Source organism: Capsella rubella, unplaced genomic scaffold (assembly GCF_000375325.1).
Source record: "Capsella rubella cultivar Monte Gargano unplaced genomic scaffold, Caprub1_0 scaffold_6, whole genome shotgun sequence".
NCBI lineage: Eukaryota > Viridiplantae > Streptophyta > Magnoliopsida > Brassicales > Brassicaceae > Capsella > Capsella rubella.
Window position 1 is genome coordinate 2125409 of NW_006238918.1, and position 22135 is coordinate 2147543.

At 39.4% G+C, this 22135-nt stretch overlaps 10 protein-coding genes across 12 annotated transcripts; 6 read left to right on the forward strand and 4 right to left on the reverse strand.

Moving 5' to 3' along the window:
- Positions 1-390: 390 nt before the first annotated feature.
- Positions 391-1688, forward strand: LOC111829914 (polygalacturonase inhibitor 1-like). Its single transcript, XM_023779973.1, has 2 exons — positions 391-1025; positions 1122-1688. Exons 1-2 carry the CDS (start codon positions 476-478, stop codon positions 1574-1576), a joined length of 1005 nt encoding a protein of 334 aa, XP_023635741.1. The 5' UTR covers positions 391-475; the 3' UTR covers positions 1577-1688.
- A 189-nt stretch (positions 1689-1877) lies between these two features.
- On the forward strand, positions 1878-3359 carry LOC17883290 (thiol:disulfide interchange protein TxlA homolog). The gene is made up of 3 exons (XM_006288992.2): positions 1878-2438; positions 2542-3171; positions 3265-3359. The coding sequence occupies exons 1-2, from the start codon at positions 2013-2015 to the stop codon at positions 2692-2694; spliced, it is 579 nt and encodes a 192-aa protein (XP_006289054.1). The 5' UTR covers positions 1878-2012; the 3' UTR covers positions 2695-3171; positions 3265-3359.
- Positions 3360-3625: 266 nt separating this feature from the next.
- Positions 3626-4811, forward strand: LOC17881692 (polygalacturonase inhibitor 2). Its single transcript, XM_006290096.2, has 2 exons — positions 3626-4189; positions 4312-4811. The coding sequence occupies exons 1-2, from the start codon at positions 3643-3645 to the stop codon at positions 4761-4763; spliced, it is 999 nt and encodes a 332-aa protein (XP_006290158.1). The 5' UTR covers positions 3626-3642; the 3' UTR covers positions 4764-4811.
- Positions 4812-4858: 47 nt separating this feature from the next.
- On the reverse strand, positions 4859-6150 carry LOC17882851 (leucine-rich repeat protein FLOR 1). The gene is made up of 2 exons (XM_006289326.2): positions 5379-6150; positions 4859-5302 (listed from the first exon to the last, which is right to left on the reverse strand). The coding sequence occupies exons 1-2, from the start codon at positions 5968-5970 to the stop codon at positions 4929-4931; spliced, it is 966 nt and encodes a 321-aa protein (XP_006289388.2). The 5' UTR covers positions 5971-6150; the 3' UTR covers positions 4859-4928.
- Positions 6151-7136: 986 nt separating this feature from the next.
- LOC17881173 (3,9-dihydroxypterocarpan 6A-monooxygenase) lies at positions 7137-8775 on the reverse strand. Its single transcript, XM_006289441.2, has 2 exons — positions 7864-8775; positions 7137-7790 (listed from the first exon to the last, which is right to left on the reverse strand). The coding sequence occupies exons 1-2, from the start codon at positions 8764-8766 to the stop codon at positions 7179-7181; spliced, it is 1515 nt and encodes a 504-aa protein (XP_006289503.1). The 5' UTR covers positions 8767-8775; the 3' UTR covers positions 7137-7178.
- A 477-nt stretch (positions 8776-9252) lies between these two features.
- LOC17884547 (3,9-dihydroxypterocarpan 6A-monooxygenase) lies at positions 9253-10934 on the reverse strand. The gene is made up of 2 exons (XM_006289334.2): positions 10029-10934; positions 9253-9953 (listed from the first exon to the last, which is right to left on the reverse strand). Exons 1-2 carry the CDS (start codon positions 10932-10934, stop codon positions 9276-9278), a joined length of 1584 nt encoding a protein of 527 aa, XP_006289396.1. The 3' UTR covers positions 9253-9275.
- Positions 10935-11308: 374 nt separating this feature from the next.
- On the forward strand, positions 11309-13593 carry LOC17881181 (chaperone protein dnaJ 6). Of its 2 annotated transcripts, none has more exons than XM_006286788.2 (8): positions 11309-11484; positions 11848-11946; positions 12049-12150; positions 12334-12393; positions 12485-12591; positions 12660-12742; positions 13067-13157; positions 13251-13593. In XM_006286788.2, the coding sequence occupies exons 1-8, from the start codon at positions 11392-11394 to the stop codon at positions 13453-13455; spliced, it is 840 nt and encodes a 279-aa protein (XP_006286850.1). In that variant the 5' UTR covers positions 11309-11391; the 3' UTR covers positions 13456-13593. The 2 variants fall into 2 exon arrangements, with proteins under 2 accessions (XP_006286850.1, XP_023636888.1); XM_023781120.1 differs by having other exon boundaries at positions 11322-11484; positions 13248-13593.
- A 79-nt stretch (positions 13594-13672) lies between these two features.
- Positions 13673-14850, forward strand: LOC17884020 (fasciclin-like arabinogalactan protein 21). Its single transcript, XM_006289247.2, has one exon. It carries the CDS (start codon positions 13792-13794, stop codon positions 14848-14850), a length of 1059 nt encoding a protein of 352 aa, XP_006289309.1. The 5' UTR covers positions 13673-13791.
- Positions 14851-15274: 424 nt separating this feature from the next.
- LOC17884315 lies at positions 15275-19013 on the forward strand. 2 transcript variants are annotated; one of them, XM_023780589.1, is made up of 8 exons: positions 15275-15393; positions 15910-17065; positions 17156-17342; positions 17437-17646; positions 17728-17901; positions 18038-18220; positions 18337-18450; positions 18544-19013. In XM_023780589.1, exons 2-8 carry the CDS (start codon positions 16041-16043, stop codon positions 18832-18834), a joined length of 2184 nt encoding a protein of 727 aa, XP_023636357.1. In that variant the 5' UTR covers positions 15275-15393; positions 15910-16040; the 3' UTR covers positions 18835-19013. The 2 variants fall into 2 exon arrangements, with proteins under 2 accessions (XP_023636357.1, XP_006287137.2); XM_006287075.2 differs by having other exon boundaries at positions 15275-17065.
- Positions 18905-21900, reverse strand: LOC17882546 (probably inactive leucine-rich repeat receptor-like protein kinase At5g06940). The gene is made up of 2 exons (XM_006286959.2): positions 19495-21900; positions 18905-19416 (listed from the first exon to the last, which is right to left on the reverse strand). Exons 1-2 carry the CDS (start codon positions 21770-21772, stop codon positions 19052-19054), a joined length of 2643 nt encoding a protein of 880 aa, XP_006287021.2. The 5' UTR covers positions 21773-21900; the 3' UTR covers positions 18905-19051.
- Positions 21901-22135: the final 235 nt, after the last annotated feature.

Below are 22135 nucleotides of genomic sequence, written 5' to 3' on the forward strand. Positions count from 1 at the left end.
ATTTTATTCGAGAAGTTTTATAGCATTTTATTTTTAATTTGTTGAGGTACATCCAACGTATCAAATCCGATTTATTAAAAGAAACAAAATATTGTGTCATTTCGCTTAATTAGCACTTTTTGTTAAGTAGTACTTTTGAGTTTGATTAATAAAATTTTAACTAGTGTTATTATTTTTTGTCAAAAACTATCTTAATTTTTCATAAACCTTGTTGAAGTGTTTTTTGTTTTGTTATCAAAGGTATCTTTTTGATGTGTTAGTTTCTAAATTGACATTAATTCGGATTTGTTCAAAGACTCCAAGTTTCGTTTCTTGAAGTACCCAAACATATTCAACACCGACGTATTGACCACAGGATTGACATTGAGGCACTTACTAATGTATTGACAGATCAAATCAAATCTCTCTATATATATATCATCATCACACTTACAATGAAACCTGAAAATCCAACACTAAGCACTAGCACTGCACTATGGATAAGACAACGACATTGCTTATCTCGCTCTTGTTCTCGTTCACATACCTCGCCACCTCTTTGTCTAAAAACCATCTCTGTAACCAAGATGACAAAAATGCCCTCCTCAAGATCAAGAAAGCACTAAACAACCCTCACCAACTCGTCTCCTGGGACCCCGAAAGCGACTGCTGCTCTTGGTACTGCCTCGACTGCGGCGACGCCACCGTTAACTACCGCGTCACCGCCCTAACCATATTCGCCGCCAATATCTCAGGTCAAATACCGCCTGAAGTCGGTGACTTACCTTATCTTGAGAAGCTTGTATTCCACAAACTCACTAACATCACCGGTACAATCCAACCCACCATCGCCAAACTCAAGAAACTCCGGGACCTCACGCTCAGCTGGACAAATCTTACCGGTCCAATCCCTGATTTTATAAGTCAGCTCAAAAATCTCGAGATCTTAGACCTTTCCTACAATCATCTCTCTGGTTCCATACCAAGTTCACTCTCCACGTTACCTAAGATCTTGGCCCTTAAACTTAGCAGGAACAAGCTTACAGGTGAAGAACTCTCTCTAATTTGTCTTCTTTAATCATATATAGATTTATTATTCTCAATCTGATTTACAAAACTGTTTTTATCTTTTTGTCAATTAGGTTCGATACCAGAGTCATTTGGATCGTTTCCAGGAACAGTACCTGACCTTCGACTATCACACAACCAGCTCTCCGGTTCGATCCCCAAGTCACTAGGCAACCTCAACTTTAACGTGGTCGAACTCTCCCGCAACAAGCTCGAAGGCGATGCTTCCATGTTCTTTGGAGCCAACAACAGAACGACATATTCCATTGATTTATCAAGAAACATGTTCCAGTTCGATCTCTCAAAGCTTGAGGTACCTGACTCACTTGGTGTCTTGGACTTGAACCACAATGGTATCACAGGGAATATCCCGGTTCAGTGGACTGAGAATCCTCTTCAGATCTTCAATGTTAGCTACAACAGATTGTGTGGACACATCCCAATAGGAGGGAGTCTTCAGGAATTTGATTCTTATTCCTATTTTCACAACAAGTGTTTGTGTGGTGCACCTCTCGACAGCTGCAAGTGAACTACTTGTCTTCTAGGTTTCCCAAAAATATCTATTTGGGTCTCTCTATATTATTGACAAATATGTAACGTTATCTCCATTCGTTAATAAAACAACGAACCTAAAACTCGCATTTGATGGCGCATTTTCAAAAGTGTTTGATTTGATGGATTTATAGGAAAACAGGGGAACAAAATATAATCTTTGAGTCACGCTTTGGTATGTTTCTCAATTCGGTTTGGTTTAGTAAAACCAGATTGGTTTAATAAAATAAAATAAAAAAGAAAATCCCCCAAATTACCTTTTTTTTTTTCTTTCCCACAAAAGCCCTAATTTCCTTAATTCTTCCAAATTCCCAAATTGCTCGTTCTCATCGTTCCAATAAATCATCACTGAATTGCATTCTCATAATCATCATATCATCGTTGCTGTGGATTTCAAGTCGAAGGGCAGTTTGATGGATTCAAAAATCACTAAGAGCGCGTCTGCTTCGAAAGATCCATTCTTTTGCTTGAAATGGCCATGGGATTCAAACAATCAACCCAAATCATCAAGCCCCTGCGACTTTCAAGGACCGTGGCTCTTCAGATCTATGCAAAGTATTGGCTCTATTGCTCTCAGCTCCTTGACTTCACTTGGCCAAAATCCAAACTTTAGACCAAAGAAGAAGGCTTTAAGCAGTAGTGAGCAAGGAGAAGCAGAGCAGAGGGCTTTTGCAGCTGCTTTAGCTAGCCAGAAAGAAGCCACAGTACTTGAATTTTACTCACCTAAATGCAGACTCTGCAATTCGTTGCTCAACTTTGTTTTAGAGGTAGAGAAGAGAAACTCAAATTGGCTCAGCATTACAATGGCAGACGCAGAGAATGAGAATTGGTTTCCTGAGGTATAATAAACAAAGTTAACTTCTTTCTCTTTTCGGCTGCATGTACAAATTACAGAGCTTTTACTAAAGTTTTTATCTTTCTCTTCTCTGCTTTCAAATGTAGCTTCTCCACTATGATGTAAAGTATGTTCCTTGCTTTGTTTTGCTGGACAAAAATGGACAAGCTTTGGCCAAGACAGGAGTTCCAAGTAGTCGTGCTCATGTCATTGCCGGTATCTCTCATCTTCTCAAGATGAAGCGTCCACCGTCGGATTAGTTGGTTGATTCCACATTTGGTGCCAACAAGTGTTTTTTAAATCCCCAAGTTATCGAAAAAGTCGTGGTTTGTTTGTTTTGGTACTTTAATCGGAATCAGAATCATGGTTCTAGAATGTGCAAAAATGATTAAGGCAGAAAGAGGTTACTTTTTAGAATGCCGTGGAGGATTATGGTAATATCCAAGCTGATATTGCGGATGATGCAGAATGCTATCAAACTTCCTGAAGGGATCACACTCAAGGAGCTCAATATCACTAAGCTCACAGCACAGTTTGTTTTTGTTTTTGGGTCGAGTTTTCAGAAGGATTTGATGAAGAGTGTGTTTATGGTTCTCAGTTTCAGTTTATGAAGAAGTTCACTGATAATAGATTCGATTTTTTCTCTGATGTAGCCTCTCACCACTGTGAAGAACCCACCACCACAGTTTGACGAGTCAGCACTTATTCCAGAAGACCAATTTATTGCTCAACATCCGGTAATGTTTTCTTCCGACTCTGACCGCCTATTTTTTTGTTTGCTTTGTTTGAATTGACTTGTTTGTATCTAATTAGCAGTCATACATTTTCAGGGGTCTTCTACGATCAAGGTTTCTGTTCCAAACGTAGATGATGGGCAAGTCATTGAGATCACAGTGCAGTCTTTATCCGAAAATGTGGCAAGTTTGAAGGAGAAAATAGCAAACAAACTGGAGTTAAATGGCAAAGCCGGGGGTTTAAAAGACCACAAGTCACTTGCACATTACAATGTTGGAGCAGGAGACATCCTAATACTGTCTTCGTGAGAACGCCCTTCTGGATATTTTGAAATATGTACCGAACTTGTTTAAAACGTGGTCTAGTCAGCAGAAATCATTAATACATCTGTATCGCACCCAATGCTCCCTCCAATTTTGAAGCTTATATAACCATAGTTTCCGTAAAACTCAAACACAAACACAAAAACACTAATGGATAAGACAATGACATTACTCTTGTTCTTCTTGTCAACCACTCTTCTCCTCACGGCCTCTTTAGCTAAAGATCTCTGCCACAAAGATGACAAAATCACCCTCCTCAAAATCAAGAAATCGCTAAACAACCCTTACCACCTCGCCTCATGGGATCCCAAAACCGACTGCTGCTCTTGGTACTGCCTTGAGTGCGGTGACGCCACTGTTAACCACCGCGTCACCTCTTTGTTCATACAAGACGGTGAGATCTCCGGTCAGATCCCCCCTGAAGTGGGTGACTTACCGTATTTGAAGTCCCTCATCTTCCGCAAACTCACTAACCTCACTGGTCACATTCAACCCACTATCGCCAAGCTCAAGAATCTCACTTTTCTCAGACTAAGCTGGACAAATCTGACCGGTCCAATTCCTGAGTTTCTGAGTCAGCTCAAGAATCTTGAGTACATTGACCTTTCCTTTAATGACCTCTCTGGTTACATACCTAGTTCTCTCTCTTCATTACCTAAACTCGAGTATCTTGAACTTAGTAGGAACAAGCTTACAGGTGAATCACTTTTTTTACTTTTCCTTTTCTTGTTTTTTTTTTTTGTCTCTATTAGTCATATCGATTAGTCTCATCAACAAAATGTAAATTTTTCTAACCTCAACTTTTAAACTTGTAATTAGGTCCGATACCAGAGTCATTTGGCTCGTTTTCAGGAAAAGTCCCTAGCCTTTTCCTATCACACAACCAGCTCTCTGGAACGATACCAAAATCACTAGGCAACTCCGACTTTTACCGGATCGATCTATCCAGGAACAAACTTCAAGGCGATGCGTCCATCTTGTTTGGAGCTAAGAAAACGACATGGATCCTTGACATATCGAGAAACATGTTCCAGTTCGATCTCTCCAAGGTTAAGCTCGCTAAGACACTTAATAACTTGGACATGAATCACAATAGGATCACAGGGGGTATCCCGGCCGAGTGGAGCAAAGCTTATTTTCAGTTACTCAATGTTAGCTACAACAGACTGTGTGGACGCATCCCCAAAGGAGAGTATATCCAGAGATTTGATTCTTATTCCTTTCTCCACAACAAGTGTTTGTGTGGTGCACCTCTTCCAAGTTGCAAGTGAAGAAGATTCAAGCAAATTAAACCAGGCTTTAATCATCTCTAATGTACCAAATAATCAATCAAGTCTATTAGACAATTGTATTTTTATTTGTTAATAAAATGCATGCATGATTAATAAAAAATTCATAAGACGTTTTCAAAACGTATTTAATTTCCAGTTGATAGGCTAACAACGTTCGAGTGGCGTACCACATAGGCAGAGGTTGTTAGAGAATTCGTAGACCTCGAAGGACTGGAGCCGACCGCCCTGTGGGGTAGATCCACAGAGACGGTTGAAACTTACGTTGAAATGATCAAGACGGAGATTGGTCAGCTCCAAAGGAAGCTCTCCGAAAATACGGTTATGGCTAAGGTCCAGTGACACCAAGCTCTTGGCTAATTTCACCTTTGAGAGATTGAAGTGGAAGTTGTTCCTAGACAAGTCCAGTGTTACGGTTGTTTTGTTACGTCCAAAAAACATCGAAGCATCTCCACTTAATTTGTTTCCTGACAAACTCAGAGTGTTGAAGTCGGATTTGGATAACGACTTTGGAATTTTTCCTACATTGCAAAACTAATTAAGACATAATGGAATTTGTTCTACTAAAGATTTACGGGAAAAAACTAGAATTATTACCTGAGAGGCGATTATTACCCAAGTAGAGATCCGGGACCTTTCCTACAAAAGAACCGAACGATTCCGGTATAGAACCGGTTAACTTATTACGATTGAGCTGTACGGCCTCAAGCTTCGGCATAAGGGAAATCGAACCGGGTATTGAGCCGTTAAACCGGTTAAAGGAGAGGTCCAAGAACGTTACGTTTTGAAGCTCACTGATGTATTCAGGGATTGGACCGGAGAGTTCGGTTACCCTAAACCGGAGGTAAGTAAGATTTTTGAGCTTGGTGATGGAGCGTGGAATAGTTCCTCTGAGACGATATAGACTGCTCCAGTCAAGGATAACGAGGTCACGGAGGTCGCCGATCTCCTCCGCTATATGACCAACGACGTCCCCGGCGGCGACGGTGAGACCGGTGATGCGGCGGTGTGTGCACTCCACGCCGATCCAGTCATTGCAGCAGTCGGTGCGTGGATCCCAAGAATTGAGGATTTGAGGGTTGTTTAGGGATATCTTGATTTTGAGGAGGGTAGTTTTGTCTTCTGAGCTGCAGCTTTCAAAGCTTGGCAAGAAGAAGATGATGATGATAGAGAGCTGTATTCTCATCATTGATTGATCTAAGCTCTACCATTGGATTCTCAACTTGCCCCTTTTAAGTTTTTTTTTTTTTTTTTTTGTATGTAATCATTTGGGTGCTATCAAGTACTATACTATTAAAGTAAGTGGATAATCCATAAGTATGGTCTAGTATGATTCTTCACATGCTTTGAATGTTACAACCAATTTTACTAGCGACCAAAAAGTTAAAGTTGCGGTAAAATGTTTTTCAAATTAGTGGTATGCTGTCTTGTTCTTATCCAATTTCTTCTTGTATAGAAGAATTTGAGCTTTGGTTCTAGTGGAGAAAATGATTGTATAGCCTCTTTAGGAACAGGAACAACACACCCTGGCCAAAGGTGTGGCTCTAGGCAGAGAGAGAGAGAGAGATGATCCAGTTCCTTCATTCAACTCTACACTTCCCTACAACTTGTAGGGAAGTTGTAGGGAAGTGTAGGCTACAAGCTTCACTTTGATGATCATTTCAAAATAAATGTATTATCTCAGCTACAACGATTGGAAGTTTAATAAAACATGAACCGAAACTCGCATTTGATGAAGTTATAGCATATTTTCAAAAGTGTTTGTGATTTGATCAACTAATGGGAACAAACTCCTTTCTATCATATTAACTGAGTGAACCTTGAATTCCAAGCTTTTAGATCTGAAAAGCCGTTCGTTCTCCCGGCAGAGGTTACGTTCTTATCTCTATACGAGACCTTCACTACTCCTTCCCTTTGCCGAGTCCTCTTATAATTAATTTTTTCATATCGATCTCTTTCTCTTCTCATCCCATGGGACTTACTTATATCTGCGTCAATCATCCTATTTCACTAGATTTGATATTTTGTAGCGGCGATTTTGTGAAACCAATAATAATAATAATTAGAATGTTTCTTGAAAGACAACATGTCACTTGCACATTACAATGTTGGAGCAGGAGACATCCTAACACTGTCTTTGTGAAAACTGATGCAGGTAAATGCTTTTTGAGCCTCTCACCTCTTGTTATATATATAGATGGTTTTACACTAAATTTTACAATATGATATTGTCCAGTTTGTTACTTCACATACTTTCTTTGTATGTTGCAAACTAAATTTTGCAGAAACCAAGTTTTGTAAAATACGGTAAAGTTTTTTTTTTCTTTCTTTTTCTTTACACAAGTGGTAGTTTTCTTGCTTTTATTCATTTTCTTCTTCTAAAACCATTAAGCTTTTTCAGTTAAAGTGGAGATATGATTGTATAGCTTCTTTAGCAACAGGAACACACACCAAAGGTGTGGCTCTAGGCAGAGATGATCCAGTCCCTTCATTCATCTCTACACGTCCCTTCACTCTCAGCTCAAAACACTGTATTATTGCAGCTACAATGACTGGGACGAATCTAAACACCATTTTTTCTCCTGGACAGCTTCTTCTCCCAGCACCAAAAGACATCATCTTCTCACTCATAACCTTCCATTCATTCCCTTCAAATCTCTCAGGCCTAAACTCTAATGGATTTTCCCATTGATTTGGATCTCTCCCAATAGCCCAAACGTTAACTATCACTCTTGTTTTCGCGGGGATTCTGTATCCAGCCACCGCACATTCTTCATCAGATTCCCTTACGAATATTGGTCCTCCAGGGTGTAACCTCATCGTCTCCTTCACCACTGCTTGGATGTAACTGAGATTGCACAGATCTGATTCTTCAACTACTCTCTTGTTTCCCACATTTTGCTCTATCTCTTGTTGCGCTTTCTTCATGATCTCAGGATGGTTTATTAGCTCTGCTAGAGCCCATTCTACTGTTATTGCAGATGTATCTGTTCCTCCCCCATAAATATTCTGTATAACAATGAATTAGACTATTTTGAGGCTTTGTGAAAATTTTATATCAAAACATGAATGTTGAAGTTACCATGATGAAGGCCTTGATGTTTTCTCTTGTAAGCTTAATCTCTGCGTTTTTGTCTTCATATATGTCGAGCAAAATGTCTAGCATCTTCCTTGCTCCTGCATCCTTCTTCTTCACATACTCATGCTCTTTCATTATTCTTTCTATGATTAAATCATATTTGTCTCGAGCATTCTTGAGCCTCCTCTTGAGTCCTTGCAAGTCAAGCCTTTTCAAGAACCAAAACGTTTCAGAAACGTTGAAAAACCCGGCTAGCTCATTCAACTCCACCAACATTTTGATAACTTCCTCTGTTTTGCCTCCGGCATCACTATCCGGTTGCATTTCTCTGAACATCATTCTCGTTATGATGTTGCTTGTCAATTCCTTAAGCTGTTCACCGAGATTAACACTCTCTTCTGCTTCTGCTTTCTTGAGAATTCGATTCAGAAGCTTCCTTAACTCCTCGCTTCTCACAGAAACAAAGCTATCTAATGCTCTGCTGCTGAAGAGCTCCATCATACAGATTTTCTTCATGAACTTCCAGTGAAGCCCATAAGGGGCTGAGAAGAAATCCGCTGAGCCATAAGTAAGGTAGTCAACGTTTTGCATTGTGGGACGGTTCAAGAAGTTGAGCTCATTGGATTTGAGAATCTCATTTGCCATCTCTGCCGATGAGACAATAAGATTAGGGATGGAGCCAATGAAGAGATACATCAAGGGTCCATAGCGGTTTGAGAGCTTGTGGAGTGCTTGGTGAGCTATGGGACCAAGAAGGTGAATGTGACCAATGATTGGTAAAGCTGTTGGGCTTGGTGGGAGTGGTAGTTTGTTGCGTAATCTGTTTGTAATGGCTTGGATCAAGACTGTAATCCCAAGGCATAGAAGGATTGTTACAAAGAAGTATTGTAAATCCACCATTCTCATTTTTGTTTGTGTATGAGAGTGATATTAAGATGATCTTATATGATAGAATCAAGTTATGACTCCTCATGGTATCAAATATTAATCCCAACTTCAAGATTCTTTATTATATCTTGTTGTCTTTGTTCTGTTTTTGTCTCTTTTGTAAGGGTATAATCTCTGGTTTTGATCCTGTTTTATTGTATATTCATCTTATGTCGTTTTCTAAACAAATAATATTATAGAAATGTGTACTTGACCGTTGTTAAGCTTTCATTATCTGTTAACAAATTTAAAAATGTTTTCATTGTTTAGGCGATGTTAGGTTACTAATCATTTACTGAATGTAAGATTTAGAGCTCGGAAGTTATAGAAAAGTATACATAATTATATTTGTGTGATTATACAAGATTGAAACATTTTCATCAAAAGTCTGAAACAGAACAGAAACAGAACATGAGAATAACAGAGCACAAAACAGAGCATGAGAATAATTGAGCACAGTATATATGTTTCCAAATTCCTAATGATGTTTATTCAATTTTGTGTCCAAATGGATCAAAACATAATTCAGGAGAACACGTAAGTGAGCTTCCTCCAGCAGTGCCTGAAGCCGAAAAGCCGGTAGGTAATATGATCTTGAATTTATCTTTGTCTCCCTTCACCGTCCAGTTAAAACACTGCACGAGTGATGCTATTGTGAGACTCAGCACCAGAGAAGCGTGAGAAGCTCCAAGACATCCTCGCCTTCCACTCCCGAACGCAAGATAATTCACATCTTGACCTTTTAACTCCAACATATATTGCTGGTAATAGCCCATCTTTCTCTCTATGTTTTCTTCCACCACAAGAAACCTCTCAGGTATAAACTTGTCAGGATCTTTGTATGTGGTCGGATCGCGCATTATACCGTAAGCATTGATGAAAATCTTTGTCCCGGATTTTACATCGTACCCGTTGATCTTCATGTCTGTGTTGCTTTCTCTGCGTAGTAATGGTCCTACTGGATGAAGTCTCAATGTCTCCTTGATAGCTGCTTGCAAATAAGGTAGCTTCTGCAAATCTGATTCTTTGATTAACCGATACGTTGTTCCTAAAGCCGATCTGATCTCGTCTCTGATCTTTGTGAAGATATCCGGATTGTTTATTAGCTCAGTCATTGTCCATTGTAAAGCTGCAGAAGTTGTATCTAAGCTCGCCATGAACAACTCCTGCAAACGAGGGACCAATATTCTTATTAAGGCTAATTCTTACGAATCTAAAGAAAAGTAATGAAAATAGCTTACAAGGATGAAGAACTTGATCTGATTCATAGTCAATTTGAGCTCAGCTTTTGGATCATTATAAGTGTCTAACAAGATATCGACGATATCTTTATCTTTCACTTCTTTATCTTTGCTCTTCTCAGTTTCATATTCCTTCAGTATCTTCTCAACCAACTCATCATACCGCCAGATGGAGGATCTAAGCTTCTTACCATTCCCAAACACATCTAGATCTCGCAATGGTCCAAACAGCTCCATGAATCCAAACCTTGTGGCGCAAGCCATAATATCGCTCACTATCTTCCTGATCTCTATGGGAAGATTCGAGTTTTGGCTGCAACGTTTCCCCATAACCATCTTTGATAGGATCTTTGTGGTCAAAGCAGTAAACTCCAAACCGAGATTGCACGCCTCTTTATTTTTCGATCTCTCAACTAGCGATCTCAGTAAAGTTAACGTTTCCTCCTCTCTTATATCAACGAACCGATCGAGCTGATAACCCGCAAAAAGCTTAGTCATGCATAGCTTCTTCATGAACCTCCAATAAGGTCCATAAGGTGCATTGAAGAACTCTGATCCTTTGTAAACATTAAACTGTCTCGGACCAAACACGAACTTGGAAGCGAAATCAGGGTCGTGAGTCTTGAGGATTTGCTTAGCCGTGTCGGAATCTGAGACAACGAGGACTCGTAGTGATCCTATGCGTATGGTCATCAAAGGACCGTACGTTTGAGCCAAGGCTTGTAGTGAACGAGGGAGGCTAGACCGGAGGAGATGCATATGACCGAGAATGGGAAGTCCTCGTGGACCTGGAGGAAGACCATCGCGGCGGCTAGAGGAGCTGAAGAGTCTACGAAGAAGGAAGATGGTAATGAATGTGAAGAAGAGGAGATAGGAACAAGTTGTGTAATTCGTATCCATATTCATTGTAACCGATTACTGATTAAGGATTAAACATGTGTAAGATGTTATATACATAAAATGCTTATGTTGTTTGGAAAAATTCTACAAAACTTGTCTTCTTGCCATGAAGGATCTAAGAATATATATTCTGTGATGACTTAACATTGTTGATTACAAATTTTTTATTTTTCACTTTGTCAGTGTTTAGTATTAGACTCTGTTAGATTTTATTGATAAACTGTAGTGTAATAAATAAAACACTACATTTTATTGTAACGTATTTAAATAAATAGCATTGCAATCGAAAAAAAAAAAATCAGAAAGGAAACCTTTCACCTACAATGGCGGGGAACACGAAAAAATTGGCGCCCAGATAAGCAAGGAATTAGCTCGCCCACTCTAACTGCAATCAATAGTGCGAGTTATTATTCTTCTTATCTTCACGACATCGAAGGTTGTATCGATCTATTACGGTTCAGAGATGGGTAGGAAAAAGAAATCTAGGGCTTCGACAAACGAGGATGAGTTTGAGAGTGGTAATGATGGGCGATCTTCTGAGACTAGTCTTTACGAGGTAATTACGGTTTCAATTCTTTTTTTGTCAGTGATTTAAAACCTGATCTTAGTTCCACGATGCCTGCGTTAAGGTTTGGATTATTCGTGATTCTGATGAAATTACTTGGGAAGTTTCTTACTTTCATGAATCTCATGTCTTAATCCTTGTTTAATGGTGTTTTGTTGTCTGAATTTGAACTACTTGTATATCATAGGTTTTTGTTGTTCATGTATGTGAATGAATCCTCTGGGTTTTGTTAGATGGTCTTAATTGATTAGGAGTTTTGGTATCAGAATGATTTTGATTAGCCAAAAAAGAGGGATTTAAGTAAGTCCTTTGAAAATAAAGTGAAACTAACACATCTCTCACTCTTTACTCAAGGTTCTTGGAGTTGAAAGAACAGCTACTTCACAGGAAATAAGAAAAGCCTACCATAAATTGGCATTGAGGCTTCACCCAGATAAAAATCAAGATGATAAGGTTAACCACTCTTTTCTTGGTCTATCGTTGAGATTTTTTTCTTGGGACCTTTTATTTGGGTTCATTTACATGACGATTCTGCTCTTGCTATATATAATATAGGAAGCTAAAGAGAAATTCCAGCAGCTACAAAAAGTGATTTCAATTCTTGGGGATGAAGAGAAAAGAGCTGTCTATGATCAAACTGGCTCTGTTGATGATGCTGTGAGTCTCTCTCTTTCTTGTTTTATCGGTTTTAGTGGAATCCCCAATGCACATAAAGCAAGTAGTCTCTTTTACTAACTCCTCTTTTTGTTCACTTTTATCTGATCTAGAAGAGAAAGCATTTAACTTCTGTAAATGTATTATGAGTTTTCCTGAAACCTGGGTATCTTCTGTGCTCGTTAGGATATTTCTGGCGACGTATTTGAGAATTTGCGGGATTTCTTCAAGTCCATGTACAAGAAGGTAGCAGCAACTTTCACAAGTGGCACCTTTTACACATCTACTTCTGCTGCTCACACTAGCTTCTTTTTTTATTTATCTCACTGGTTAATAGGTCACCGAAGCAGATATTGAAGAGTTTGAGGCAAACTACAGGGGATCTGAGTCAGAGAAGAAAGACCTACTTGAACTCTTCAACAAGTTTAAGGGTAAAATGAACAGGTAATTTATCATCCTTTGTTTTCGATATGGTTGAGGTTGTGAGTTGGTAATATATATTTCTTTCCCAGGCTATTCTGCTCAATGCTTTGCTCAGACCCCAAGCTTGATTCACACCGTTTCAAAGACATTCTTGATGAGGCCATTGCAGCAGGTAGTTTATCTTTCTGTAACTAGTACATACGTCTTACTAGATTATCTTCTCATATCAGGAATCCTTGACGTTACAGCATGAGCTTTCCTTTTATTTGTACATTGATGAATGTTGATAACACTATAGAAGTGATGTTGTGCCCTCTCCATTGATAGTATGAGTGTAAGATGCACCATAATTTTTGAGCTGTCTGTTTGATATTTCAGTATCCAACTAACTTTGCAAGATAATTCTCTGATTTGGTTCTAGTCTAGTTAAGATTCCAGATTGGGAGGGTTGCTGATTAATACGTGTGTTGTGTAATACAACTGATTTCCTTTTCAGGGGAAGTGAAGTCAAGCAAGGCATATGAGAAATGGGCAAAGAAAATTTCAGAAACGAAACCGCCCACCAGTCCATCGAGGAAGAGGAAGAAGTAAGATCGCTGCCTCTGTTTCAGTTATTTCCACCAATCAAACTTGACCTTGTTGTTGACCACCTCGCTTCAATTTGCATGAACTTGTAGTAGGTCAGCAAAGAGTTCAGAGACAGATCTTTGCTTGTTGATTGCGCAACGAAGAGATGCGAGGAAAGGGAAAGTGGATTCAATGTTTTCATCACTCATCTCTAGGTATGGTGGTAATGCTGAAGCAGAGCCCACTGAAGAAGAATTTGAAGCTGCCCAGAGAAGGATTGAAAGCAGAAGACCATCCAAGAAGTCAAGAGGAAAGTAAAAGGTTATAGAGCAGAGTTGTCTTCCTAGTAGTTTGTGATGGAACAAGTAGTATGCTTATTGTTTTAAAGTGCATCCATTTCCAAATTTCGCAAATAATTTGATCATTACTTTATAAATAGAGGAATTATCTTGTTAAGTTTGATGGTCTCCATAAAAGCCGAAGTAGAGCAATTACTATCAAGAATTATAAGTTTCTTCTCGTGAAAAACAAAAGCAGGAGATTGATTAAAAAGATGGACGAGACTGAACCCAAACCGTAAAAATAGAAAAACTCTTTTCTTTGACGAACTATCTTCTTCTCCAAGAAAGCCTTTAGGGTTTATCTTGTGAAGCGATGGGTTGTTGTTCATCAGATTGCTTTGTCTACTTCATCCTCTCCGTAGCTTTAGCTTTCATGGCTGTCTCTACCACTCTACGTTCACCTTCGGATTCTGACACCACAGTACCCATTGCTTCTTCTTCGTCTTCTCTCTCATCAAACGCCTCAAACACTCTACGCCAATCCCATTTCAAAGCAATCGCCACTCTCCTCCACATCTCCCCCGAGATCTTCCTCTCTTCGTCTCCCAACACAACCCTCTTTGCCATCGAAGATGCTTCCTTTTTCAACACGTCATCGCTTCATCCTTTGTTTCTCAAGCAGCTTCTACAGTATCACACAGTCCCTCTTATGCTGCCGATGAATGAGCTTCTCAAGAAGCCTCAAGGAACCTGTCTCCCCACGCTTCTCCGCCACAAGAGTGTCAAAATCTCCACCGTAGATCAAGAATCAAGAAGAGCTGAAGTGAATCATGTCCGGATTTCGCATCCCGACATGTTCCTTGGAGATTCATTGGTCATTCACGGCGTTGTTGGACCATTCTCTCCTCTGCAACCTCACAGTGATCATATTATCCAGTCATCTTTATGTCAATCTGATGCAAACAAAACCAGTGTCTACAACGAAGACCACGTTCCGGTTAAGATAGAATGGACTCGGATTGTTCAGCTGCTAAGTTCAAACGGGTTTGTACCATTCGCAATTGGACTGCACTCTGTTCTCAACAGGATCGTTAACGATCATCACCACAAGAACTTGACGGGAGTAACGATACTAGCCACACCGAACCTGGTCTCGCTGTCATCTGCCTCTCCGTTTCTGTATGAGGTCGTGAGACATCACATTCTTGTTCAACGGCTTACGAACAAAGATTTAGCATCAATGCCTGATAAAGCAACAGTGAAGACAATGGATCCGTACCAAGATCTCATAATCAGCAGAAGAGAGGTTGCTAATTCGTCTGGAGGAGATTTCATGATATCTGGAGTTGAGATTGTAGATCCAGATATGTTCTCTTCTTCAAGCTTTGTAATTCATGGGATATCACACACTCTTGATATCCCACATGCCTAGACCATTTTCATCTTTCCTTTTGTAGCTACGTACACACATTCTTTTGAGTTTTTGATGCGATAACAAGGAGATATTCATTTCTAATTTTTCACTTTTAAACCAATACTATAACTCTATAAAGTAAATTAGAATAAAAGTCTATTTATATACTATTATTCATCTTCATACATATATATATGTCATGTTTTTGTTTGTCTAGTGGATAACATAAACCTTTGGAATTCCATAATAATTTAATTTAGATTAAGGAAAAGCGGCCAAAAAAAATGTGGTAAAACGTCTAGGGAAGAAGATGATGACCTTGTAACCGATTCCAATCCTAATTTTGATTAAACTAACCACCGACCGATCCATAGAGGGAGGGACTTGTTAATCCTCTTTTAAACCCGACTCTCTCTCATCTTCACACACACACTCACAAAACCATAACTGTTGTATTCCCTTAAAAAAAAAATTCCTCCCTTTTTACTCTTTCTCTGCTATTTTCTTGATTCAGATTCATAAATCACAAATTTGGATCTCGCACCAGCTTCTTTGTCTCAGGTTTGTTCACATTCATTCAGAAACATTTCCGATTTCATCGATCTCATTTCAATCAGAATCAGTATCAAGACGTGCTCATTGTTGTTAGACGACTCGTTATTTTGTTGCGTGTGTGTGTGTGTGTTTAATTAAGTAATAGTAAGAGACAAAGACGTGCTCATATGTTGTTAATGCCCCCATGTGTCGTGGTTAGCGGCAATATAAAACTTGTCTGCAACTTGATTTAATTATTTTTTTAAAATAGTGTGTGTGTGATCTCAATCTCATGAATGAATGAATGAAATGTTTGTTTTTCTAAGAGGAAACATCGGTTGCTGTCACCAGTTAAGACAAGTCTAATAATGTTCATAAGGTGTTTGACAATTTAGTCGGTGATGCATGTTCTCTTGCTTGCTTGCTTCTTAAGATTTTACTCCTGCCCATCTCTGCCTTCAAGCTATCTTATTCATCATTATTTTTATTTTTATTTTTGTTATTGACTTTAAAGACAATAAAGTTTCTTGCTTTCTTCTGCAGAATGTGACTGAATCAGGCCTTTGTTGTATTGAGTGAGATTCTTGTGAGGTTCAACGTCATTGTTAGCCTCTCCAGAGATTTTTTTTTTTTTTTTTTTTTTCCAGGTGGTTAATTGTGCATTAGAGCGAGCGATGAAAAGGTTCGAGAGGCCTAGGACTTCGACTAACTCGCAGGCTAGAGCCACTGCCAATTCAACAAAGAAAGATCAGAAACCGCGTACTAGTAGTAGTAAAGGGAATGGCTTGAAACCGTTGAATGCGGCTCAGCTAGTTTCCAGAGTTTTGGATGCGACGACAGCTTCTGAGCCTTCTTCAATCGTTGTAACTGATTCAACTACTGGATCAGAGTCTTCTGATGTCTATGACAATGTCAATGTGCATTACATGGATGATGCTCAAGAGAAATCAAGGATTTATGGGAATCTGGTGTATTGTGAAGAAGGAGGTAATGGTGATGAATCAGACACTGAAACAAACAATGAGTCTGTGTCTTCCTCTCAAGGTGATCTGTTTTCCCCTGAAGAGAAGAAATCAGATAGGCCATCAACGGTTCCTAAGAGCAAAAGCTCCCAGGACAGACCCTTAACATCAAAGGGACGAAACAATGTTGATTCGGTTAGATCTCGATCCCATACCTTTCACGGCACTGCTAGAAAGACAGTAAGATCCAGCAAAAGCCAGGCAAGAGCTTTTTCTGATTTCTCCTCTTACGGAAGTTCTGAAAATCACAAGGCTTTTTCCTCTGCTTCAGCAGTTGATTCCGTGCTTTTCGAGGAGGCAAAAGAAGATGACGAGTTTGAAGATGCTTTGAATAGCGTTACTAACACTGAAAGTGACAATGAAACAATTGTGTACAAGGAAAACAAAACGAGTGAAGTGGAGAAAGTATTTACTCAAAAGATTGGAAACCTGGAAACTCGAATTGTGGTACTTGAAGAAGAGCTGAGAGAAGTGGCTGCTCTTGAGATGTCAATATACTCTGTTTTTCCAGAACATGAGAGCTCATCACACAAGCTGCACTTACCTGCAATAGACCTTTCTAGACTCTACGCACTTGCTAGAAAAAATAAGAGTGAGAACAAGTTAATCTCTGTAACCAAAAACATTGTGTCTGGTCTGTCATTGGTGCTGAAATCATGTGGGAGCGATGTACCAAGGTAATTAAAAGAGATGTTCTTCTTCTTGTATATATGTTTCTATAGGATCTGTTCAACCTTATTATGCTGCTTGTCTTTTCTTTGGCTCAGGTTAACTTATTGGTTGTCCAACACTGTCATGTTGCGAGAGATCATTTCACAGGAATTTGGTGGCACAAATCAAAATGGTTCAAATTATCTTGAAGAAGATTTGACAGATGTAAGAACTCTGATAGCGGCATTAAGAAGAGTTGAATCATGTTTATTCACCCAAGCAGTTGAATCAATATGGTCACAGGTAAAAACGAAAAAAACCATGGATCATTCTCTCGTAAAAGTAAGCTGCAGATGCCAGATGTTAAATGGCTTTAGATTCCCACTCCTTCTGTTAGGTAATGATGGTTCACATGAGACCTCAAGGAGTAGCCTCGACGATGGGTGAAATGATGGGGAATTTTTCAGAACCAGCAACATGTGACAGGTTACAAGAGAGCTTTTCTGTCAACCTTTGGAAAAAAGCTTTTGAGGAGGCTCTTCACAGGCTCTGTCCTGTTAAAGCAGCAAAGCGTAAATGTGGTTGCTTGCATGTATTGACCAGAATGGTATAGTCCTTTCTAATTACCTTCTTCCAGTGGGATGGTACCTTTTCTTCTGGATTGAACTGACATGTTCTGTCTAACTAGGTTATGGAGCAATGCATTGTAAGGCTTGATGTGGCTATGTTTAATGCTATTCTCCGGGAGTGGGCTCATCAGATATCGTCTGATGCTGTCTCGGATCCCATTGCTGACCCAAGTGTTCTCCCAATTCCAGCAGGGGTTTTGAGCTTTGAATCTGGCGTAAAACTGAAAAACACGGTATTCTCACAAATCTTTTGAAGTCGTACATATCCCTTCTTCGGAAGCAACTTACTACTTTAGACTTCTTTTTCTAGCTTGAAAACTTAAGTGAAACGAGTCAGAGTCATGTATGCTAATATAGATGTTTCTGCAGGTTGGCTACTGGTCGAGATTGCTTACGGAGATATTTGAGATAGATGTTGATCATTCTCCGGAAAAGGAGCAACAAATGCAAAAAGGGGATGAGACATTTAAATCTTTCTACTTGCTCAATGAACTGAGCGATCTTCTTATGCTACCAAAAGAAATGCTTGTTGAAAGTTCTACCAGAGATGAGGTATGTATGCTTCATGATTACTCCTGCTTATTAACTCCGCGCAGTTGTGATCTTTATTAGTTGCTTGGTTTCTTCATGTAGCTTCCGGTGTATGTTTTTTTTTGTGTGTTCCACAGGTCTGCCCATCTATTGGCCTGAGTTTAATAAAAAGGATACTATGCAATTTCACCCCCGATGAATTCTGTCCATACCCTGTTCCAGGAGCTGTTCTTGAGGAAATCAACACTCAGGTTGATCTACTTTTTTCAGTCCTTCAGTGACCAAATACGAAAAACTGTTATCTTGCTTAAAAGTCTAAAACTACAATGTTTCTGTGTTTACAGTGCATACTAGAGAGTAGAAACTCATCTGGAGATGCAACTAGAAGCTTTCCTAGGCAAGTCCATCCGGTTTCATATTGTCTTCCTTCTTGTAGCCACTTGACAGACATTGTTGCAGAGTTCGATGACAAGCATAAGCTTTTTATGGCTCTAAACAAAGAAAACAACAGCAACGGAGAGGTAGAAACATCAAGATCTCCTCCACACTGCAACATCATCAAAGGGGCAGAAGAAAAGGATTCCCTCAGTTTTTGTCAGAAAAACGAAAGATACAGACTCCTTGGAGAAGCCTAAACCTTGCTTGTTTGACTAAAAAGCGCCTGCAGATATTCCAGTACAACTCAAAACCCGATTCTTATTATCCTTGAACATCAAATGACCAATGTACATTAATACATACTCTAATGTTCCACAAACAAAACATACTATCTTGCGCTTGGACCATTTCAGTAAAAAACTTGGTTTTTAAGTAATAACCAGAGCCAAGAAATGGTCTCTCTTGGTTTATTGTTTATGCGGAAACTGGAAGCTTTTCAGCAGAAGCTGAGACAGAGGAACTAATACCCTCAAGCACTTTAATAACTTGAACCAATGAAGGTCGTTTCTCTGCAGCAATGGCGGTGCAATCTAGAGCAAGGTCTAAGGTCTTTAGCATGTCTGATTGGCAAGAATCAGATAAGATCTTTTGGTCAAGAACTTGCGCCGCTCCATCTGTCAGGTTTATCATCCTCCTGACCTGCTTCACTATGTCAAGGGACTCTCTAGATGCGCCTCTTTCTGATTTTTCTGCTCTTTGACCCGTCACAAGTTCTAGTAGTACAACACCAAAGCTGTAAACATCCATTTCTTCTGTTGCTTTCTTGCTGTAATTGATTTCTAGATCCAATTAAGAAAAAAATCATTAAGGATTGCAGAACATCATAACAGAAAAATGCAGCGGTCCTAGACATTTACCTGGTGCAGTATAGCAGGAGTTGGAGTTTGCATGTACCAGAGACTGAAAAGCAGTTTCTCCAACGATATGGTCAAGAGCAATATCAGAGAGCTTGGGCTCGAAATCTTTGTCCAAGAGAATGTTTGCTGACTTTAGGTTCCTATGGAGTAAGTGTGGCACATAATCTTTGCTTATGTATGCCAATGCTTGAGCAACACCTAGTGCTATCTTCAACCTAATGCTCCACTGCAGTTGGTCGCCAGGTCTCGATAGCATATCATGTAAGCTACCATTTTGTGTGAACTCATAGATCAAGAAGAGCAATTCGTCTGTGAAACAAAAACCAAGAATTCGAGTAATGTTCTTATGCCGTATCTTTGCTATGGTTCTCACTTGAACTTTCAGAGCTTTCGAGGATATATTCTTAGAATTCACGAGCTTCTTCACGGCTATTAACTCACCACTCGATAAACTGAGAACATATACCTCACTCCCGGAAGGACAAGTTTCATTAACCACTTTCATCAGCTCATGCTCGGTTAACTTGAGGGGATAATAAAACTCCGAGTGCCAAGTACTCTTGAACTGCACTTTCTTTCGGGTATACCGGTATAACACAAAGAGCAAAGTGGCAATAGCAAGTGCTAAACATATCAAAGCTAACACCAACGCTTTACCACTTTTTTTGTGGAAGCTAGACCGATCAGAGGAGCAAGAATTAGGTAAACCGGGTCCACAAAGCTCAGGATTTCCTTGCAGAAAGGAAGCTGGTAACCCTGAGACCAGAGAGTGAGGTACCTCACCTGATAATCTATTGAATGACACGTTGAAGAGAGCAAGCTTCAGGTTTTGCAAGTCTTGAGGAATCAAACCAGTAAGACTATTATCAGATAGATCAAGATAAGTCAAAACATGTAGATCAGCAATTGATGGCGGGATTTCTCCGGTAAATGCATTGCCTGCCAAAGACAAAGAGACAAGCTTCTTGCAAGTCTTCAGTTCTGGGATCTTCCCTAAGAACCTATTGTGAGAGATGTTTACAATACTAAGAACAGGTGAGTCACAAAAATTCGGCGGTAACTCTCCACCAAACCCGTTTTCTGAAGCAGAAAACTTATACAAGCTCTTAATCATTCCAAGACCATGCGGGATTTCACCAGAAAAAGAATTGTTGTCTATCTCAACCTGCTCTAATGCAGTAGCCAAGGACACAGAATCAGGCACTTGACCTGTGAACCGATTATTATCCGCTTTAATAATCTTAATCTTGGGTAATTTCCATAAGGCAGCTGGAAATTCACCAGAGAATCCATTGTCCTGCACTTGAAACCTCTCCAGAGTAAGGCATTCACCAATGGAGTTAGGCAATGACCCTTCAAAGAAATTTGAATGGAGAGAAAGGTTAATAAGCCCTTTGCCACTGCAAATTCCAGTAGGAAAAGAACCAGATAACTTATTCTGTGAGACATCAAGGGACACCAAGTTCTTGAGAGAAGGCCCTAAGGATCGAGGGATTTCACCACTCAGGTTGTTAAGACAAAGATCCAAGGTTTTCAAACTTGTCAAACTAACAAACGAAGTGGGGATCTTTCCATGGAAACCTGACCTATGCAACATAAGCTGTTCAAGCTTGTCTAGTTTCCCAATAAAAGAAGGAATCTCACTAACCAAATAGCTGTTTTCAGACAAATCAAGAACCACAAGCTCACTTAGTTTGCCAATTGCAGGAGGGACGATACCAGTGAGCAGATTACTTCCCAAGTTGAGAACTTCCAGATTGAACAGTAAGCCTAAGTCTTCAGGAATCTTACCCTCGACATGGTTACTGCTGAAATCAAGAACTTTCAAGGAACTAAACTCAGAAATCTGATCAGGGATTGTGCCCCAGATGAGATTAGAGCTGAGATTCAGAGTCTCTAATGTGACACAGCGAGACAAATGAAGCGGGATTGGCTGATTGAAGAAGTTTTTGGAAAGGTCTAGGTGAGTGAGGTAAGGGAGGTCACAAATGGAGTCAGAGATTTCACCAGAAAGATTCAAACTTTGAAGGTTAATGGAAGAGACGTAAAGAGTAGGAGCTCTGGTGCAAGTGATACCAGTCCAGTTACAATGGTGAGAAGAAGAAGTGTTTAACCAACCTGAAAGAGAGCCTTTTGGATCATCAATGGAGGCCTTGAATCTGAGAAGATTACCAAGTTCCTCGTTTTCTGTGAAAGAGGTGCTCTTAGTGATGAAGAAGAAGAAGAAGAATGTGAAAGCTAGTGAGATTGAAAACCGGTGCGTGAATCTGGTAGCCATTAAAGGAGTTAAGAGATAGAGAATGAAAGAGGATCTGCTGAATGAGTGAGCAAGTGAGAGTGACAGTGATAGTGAAACAGAGAATCTAGAGCATTATTGATAAACAAGTAAATAAAGGTCAAATGTTGAAAAAAGAGAGAGCGCAATCATGTAATAATGTAATAAATATCATTATATCAGCTTTTTTACACATTTAAAAGTTATCAAGATTAATCATTTGCCAAATAACAAGAATAAATATTTTTATTTTGGAGAATGTAAATTTCAATTTTGGTAAATAACAACAATTTTTTAAAAATTAAAGTTTTTTTGTTGATATGATCTCATTAACCCTATAAATGGATCCCTCCATATAAACCAAAG

Coding starts and splice junctions, on each gene's coding strand:
- LOC17881181 (XM_023781120.1), top strand. CDS start 11,392: ATGGGTAGGAAAAAGAAATCTAGGGCTTCGACAAACGAGGATGAGTTT. Junction 11,947..12,048: donor ATAAAAATCAAGATGATAAG/GTTAACCACTCT, acceptor TATATAATATAG/GAAGCTAAAGAGAAATTCCA. Junction 12,592..12,659: donor TTTAAGGGTAAAATGAACAG/GTAATTTATCAT, acceptor TTTCTTTCCCAG/GCTATTCTGCTCAATGCTTT.
- LOC17884315 (XM_006287075.2), top strand. CDS start 16,041: ATGAAAAGGTTCGAGAGGCCTAGGACTTCGACTAACTCGCAGGCTAGA. Junction 17,066..17,155: donor TGTGGGAGCGATGTACCAAG/GTAATTAAAAGA, acceptor TCTTTGGCTCAG/GTTAACTTATTGGTTGTCCA. Junction 18,451..18,543: donor TTGAGGAAATCAACACTCAG/GTTGATCTACTT, acceptor CTGTGTTTACAG/TGCATACTAGAGAGTAGAAA.
- LOC17883290 (XM_006288992.2), top strand. CDS start 2,013: ATGGATTCAAAAATCACTAAGAGCGCGTCTGCTTCGAAAGATCCATTC. Junction 2,439..2,541: donor ATGAGAATTGGTTTCCTGAG/GTATAATAAACA, acceptor TTTCAAATGTAG/CTTCTCCACTATGATGTAAA.
- LOC17884547 (XM_006289334.2), bottom strand. CDS start 10,934: ATGAATATGGATACGAATTACACAACTTGTTCCTATCTCCTCTTCTTC. Junction 9,954..10,028: donor AGATCAAGTTCTTCATCCTT/GTAAGCTATTTT, acceptor CCTCGTTTGCAG/GAGTTGTTCATGGCGAGCTT.
- LOC111829914 (XM_023779973.1), top strand. CDS start 476: ATGGATAAGACAACGACATTGCTTATCTCGCTCTTGTTCTCGTTCACA. Junction 1,026..1,121: donor TAGCAGGAACAAGCTTACAG/GTGAAGAACTCT, acceptor TTTGTCAATTAG/GTTCGATACCAGAGTCATTT.
- LOC17881173 (XM_006289441.2), bottom strand. CDS start 8,766: ATGAGAATGGTGGATTTACAATACTTCTTTGTAACAATCCTTCTATGC. Junction 7,791..7,863: donor ACATCAAGGCCTTCATCATG/GTAACTTCAACA, acceptor ATTGTTATACAG/AATATTTATGGGGGAGGAAC.
- LOC17881692 (XM_006290096.2), top strand. CDS start 3,643: ATGGATAAGACAATGACATTACTCTTGTTCTTCTTGTCAACCACTCTT. Junction 4,190..4,311: donor TAGTAGGAACAAGCTTACAG/GTGAATCACTTT, acceptor ACTTGTAATTAG/GTCCGATACCAGAGTCATTT.
- LOC17884020 (XM_006289247.2), top strand. CDS start 13,792: ATGGGTTGTTGTTCATCAGATTGCTTTGTCTACTTCATCCTCTCCGTA.
- LOC17882546 (XM_006286959.2), bottom strand. CDS start 21,772: ATGGCTACCAGATTCACGCACCGGTTTTCAATCTCACTAGCTTTCACA. Junction 19,417..19,494: donor CTCCTGCTATACTGCACCAG/GTAAATGTCTAG, acceptor AATTGGATCTAG/AAATCAATTACAGCAAGAAA.
- LOC17882851 (XM_006289326.2), bottom strand. CDS start 5,970: ATGATGAGAATACAGCTCTCTATCATCATCATCTTCTTCTTGCCAAGC. Junction 5,303..5,378: donor GGGTAATAATCGCCTCTCAG/GTAATAATTCTA, acceptor TTTGCAATGTAG/GAAAAATTCCAAAGTCGTTA.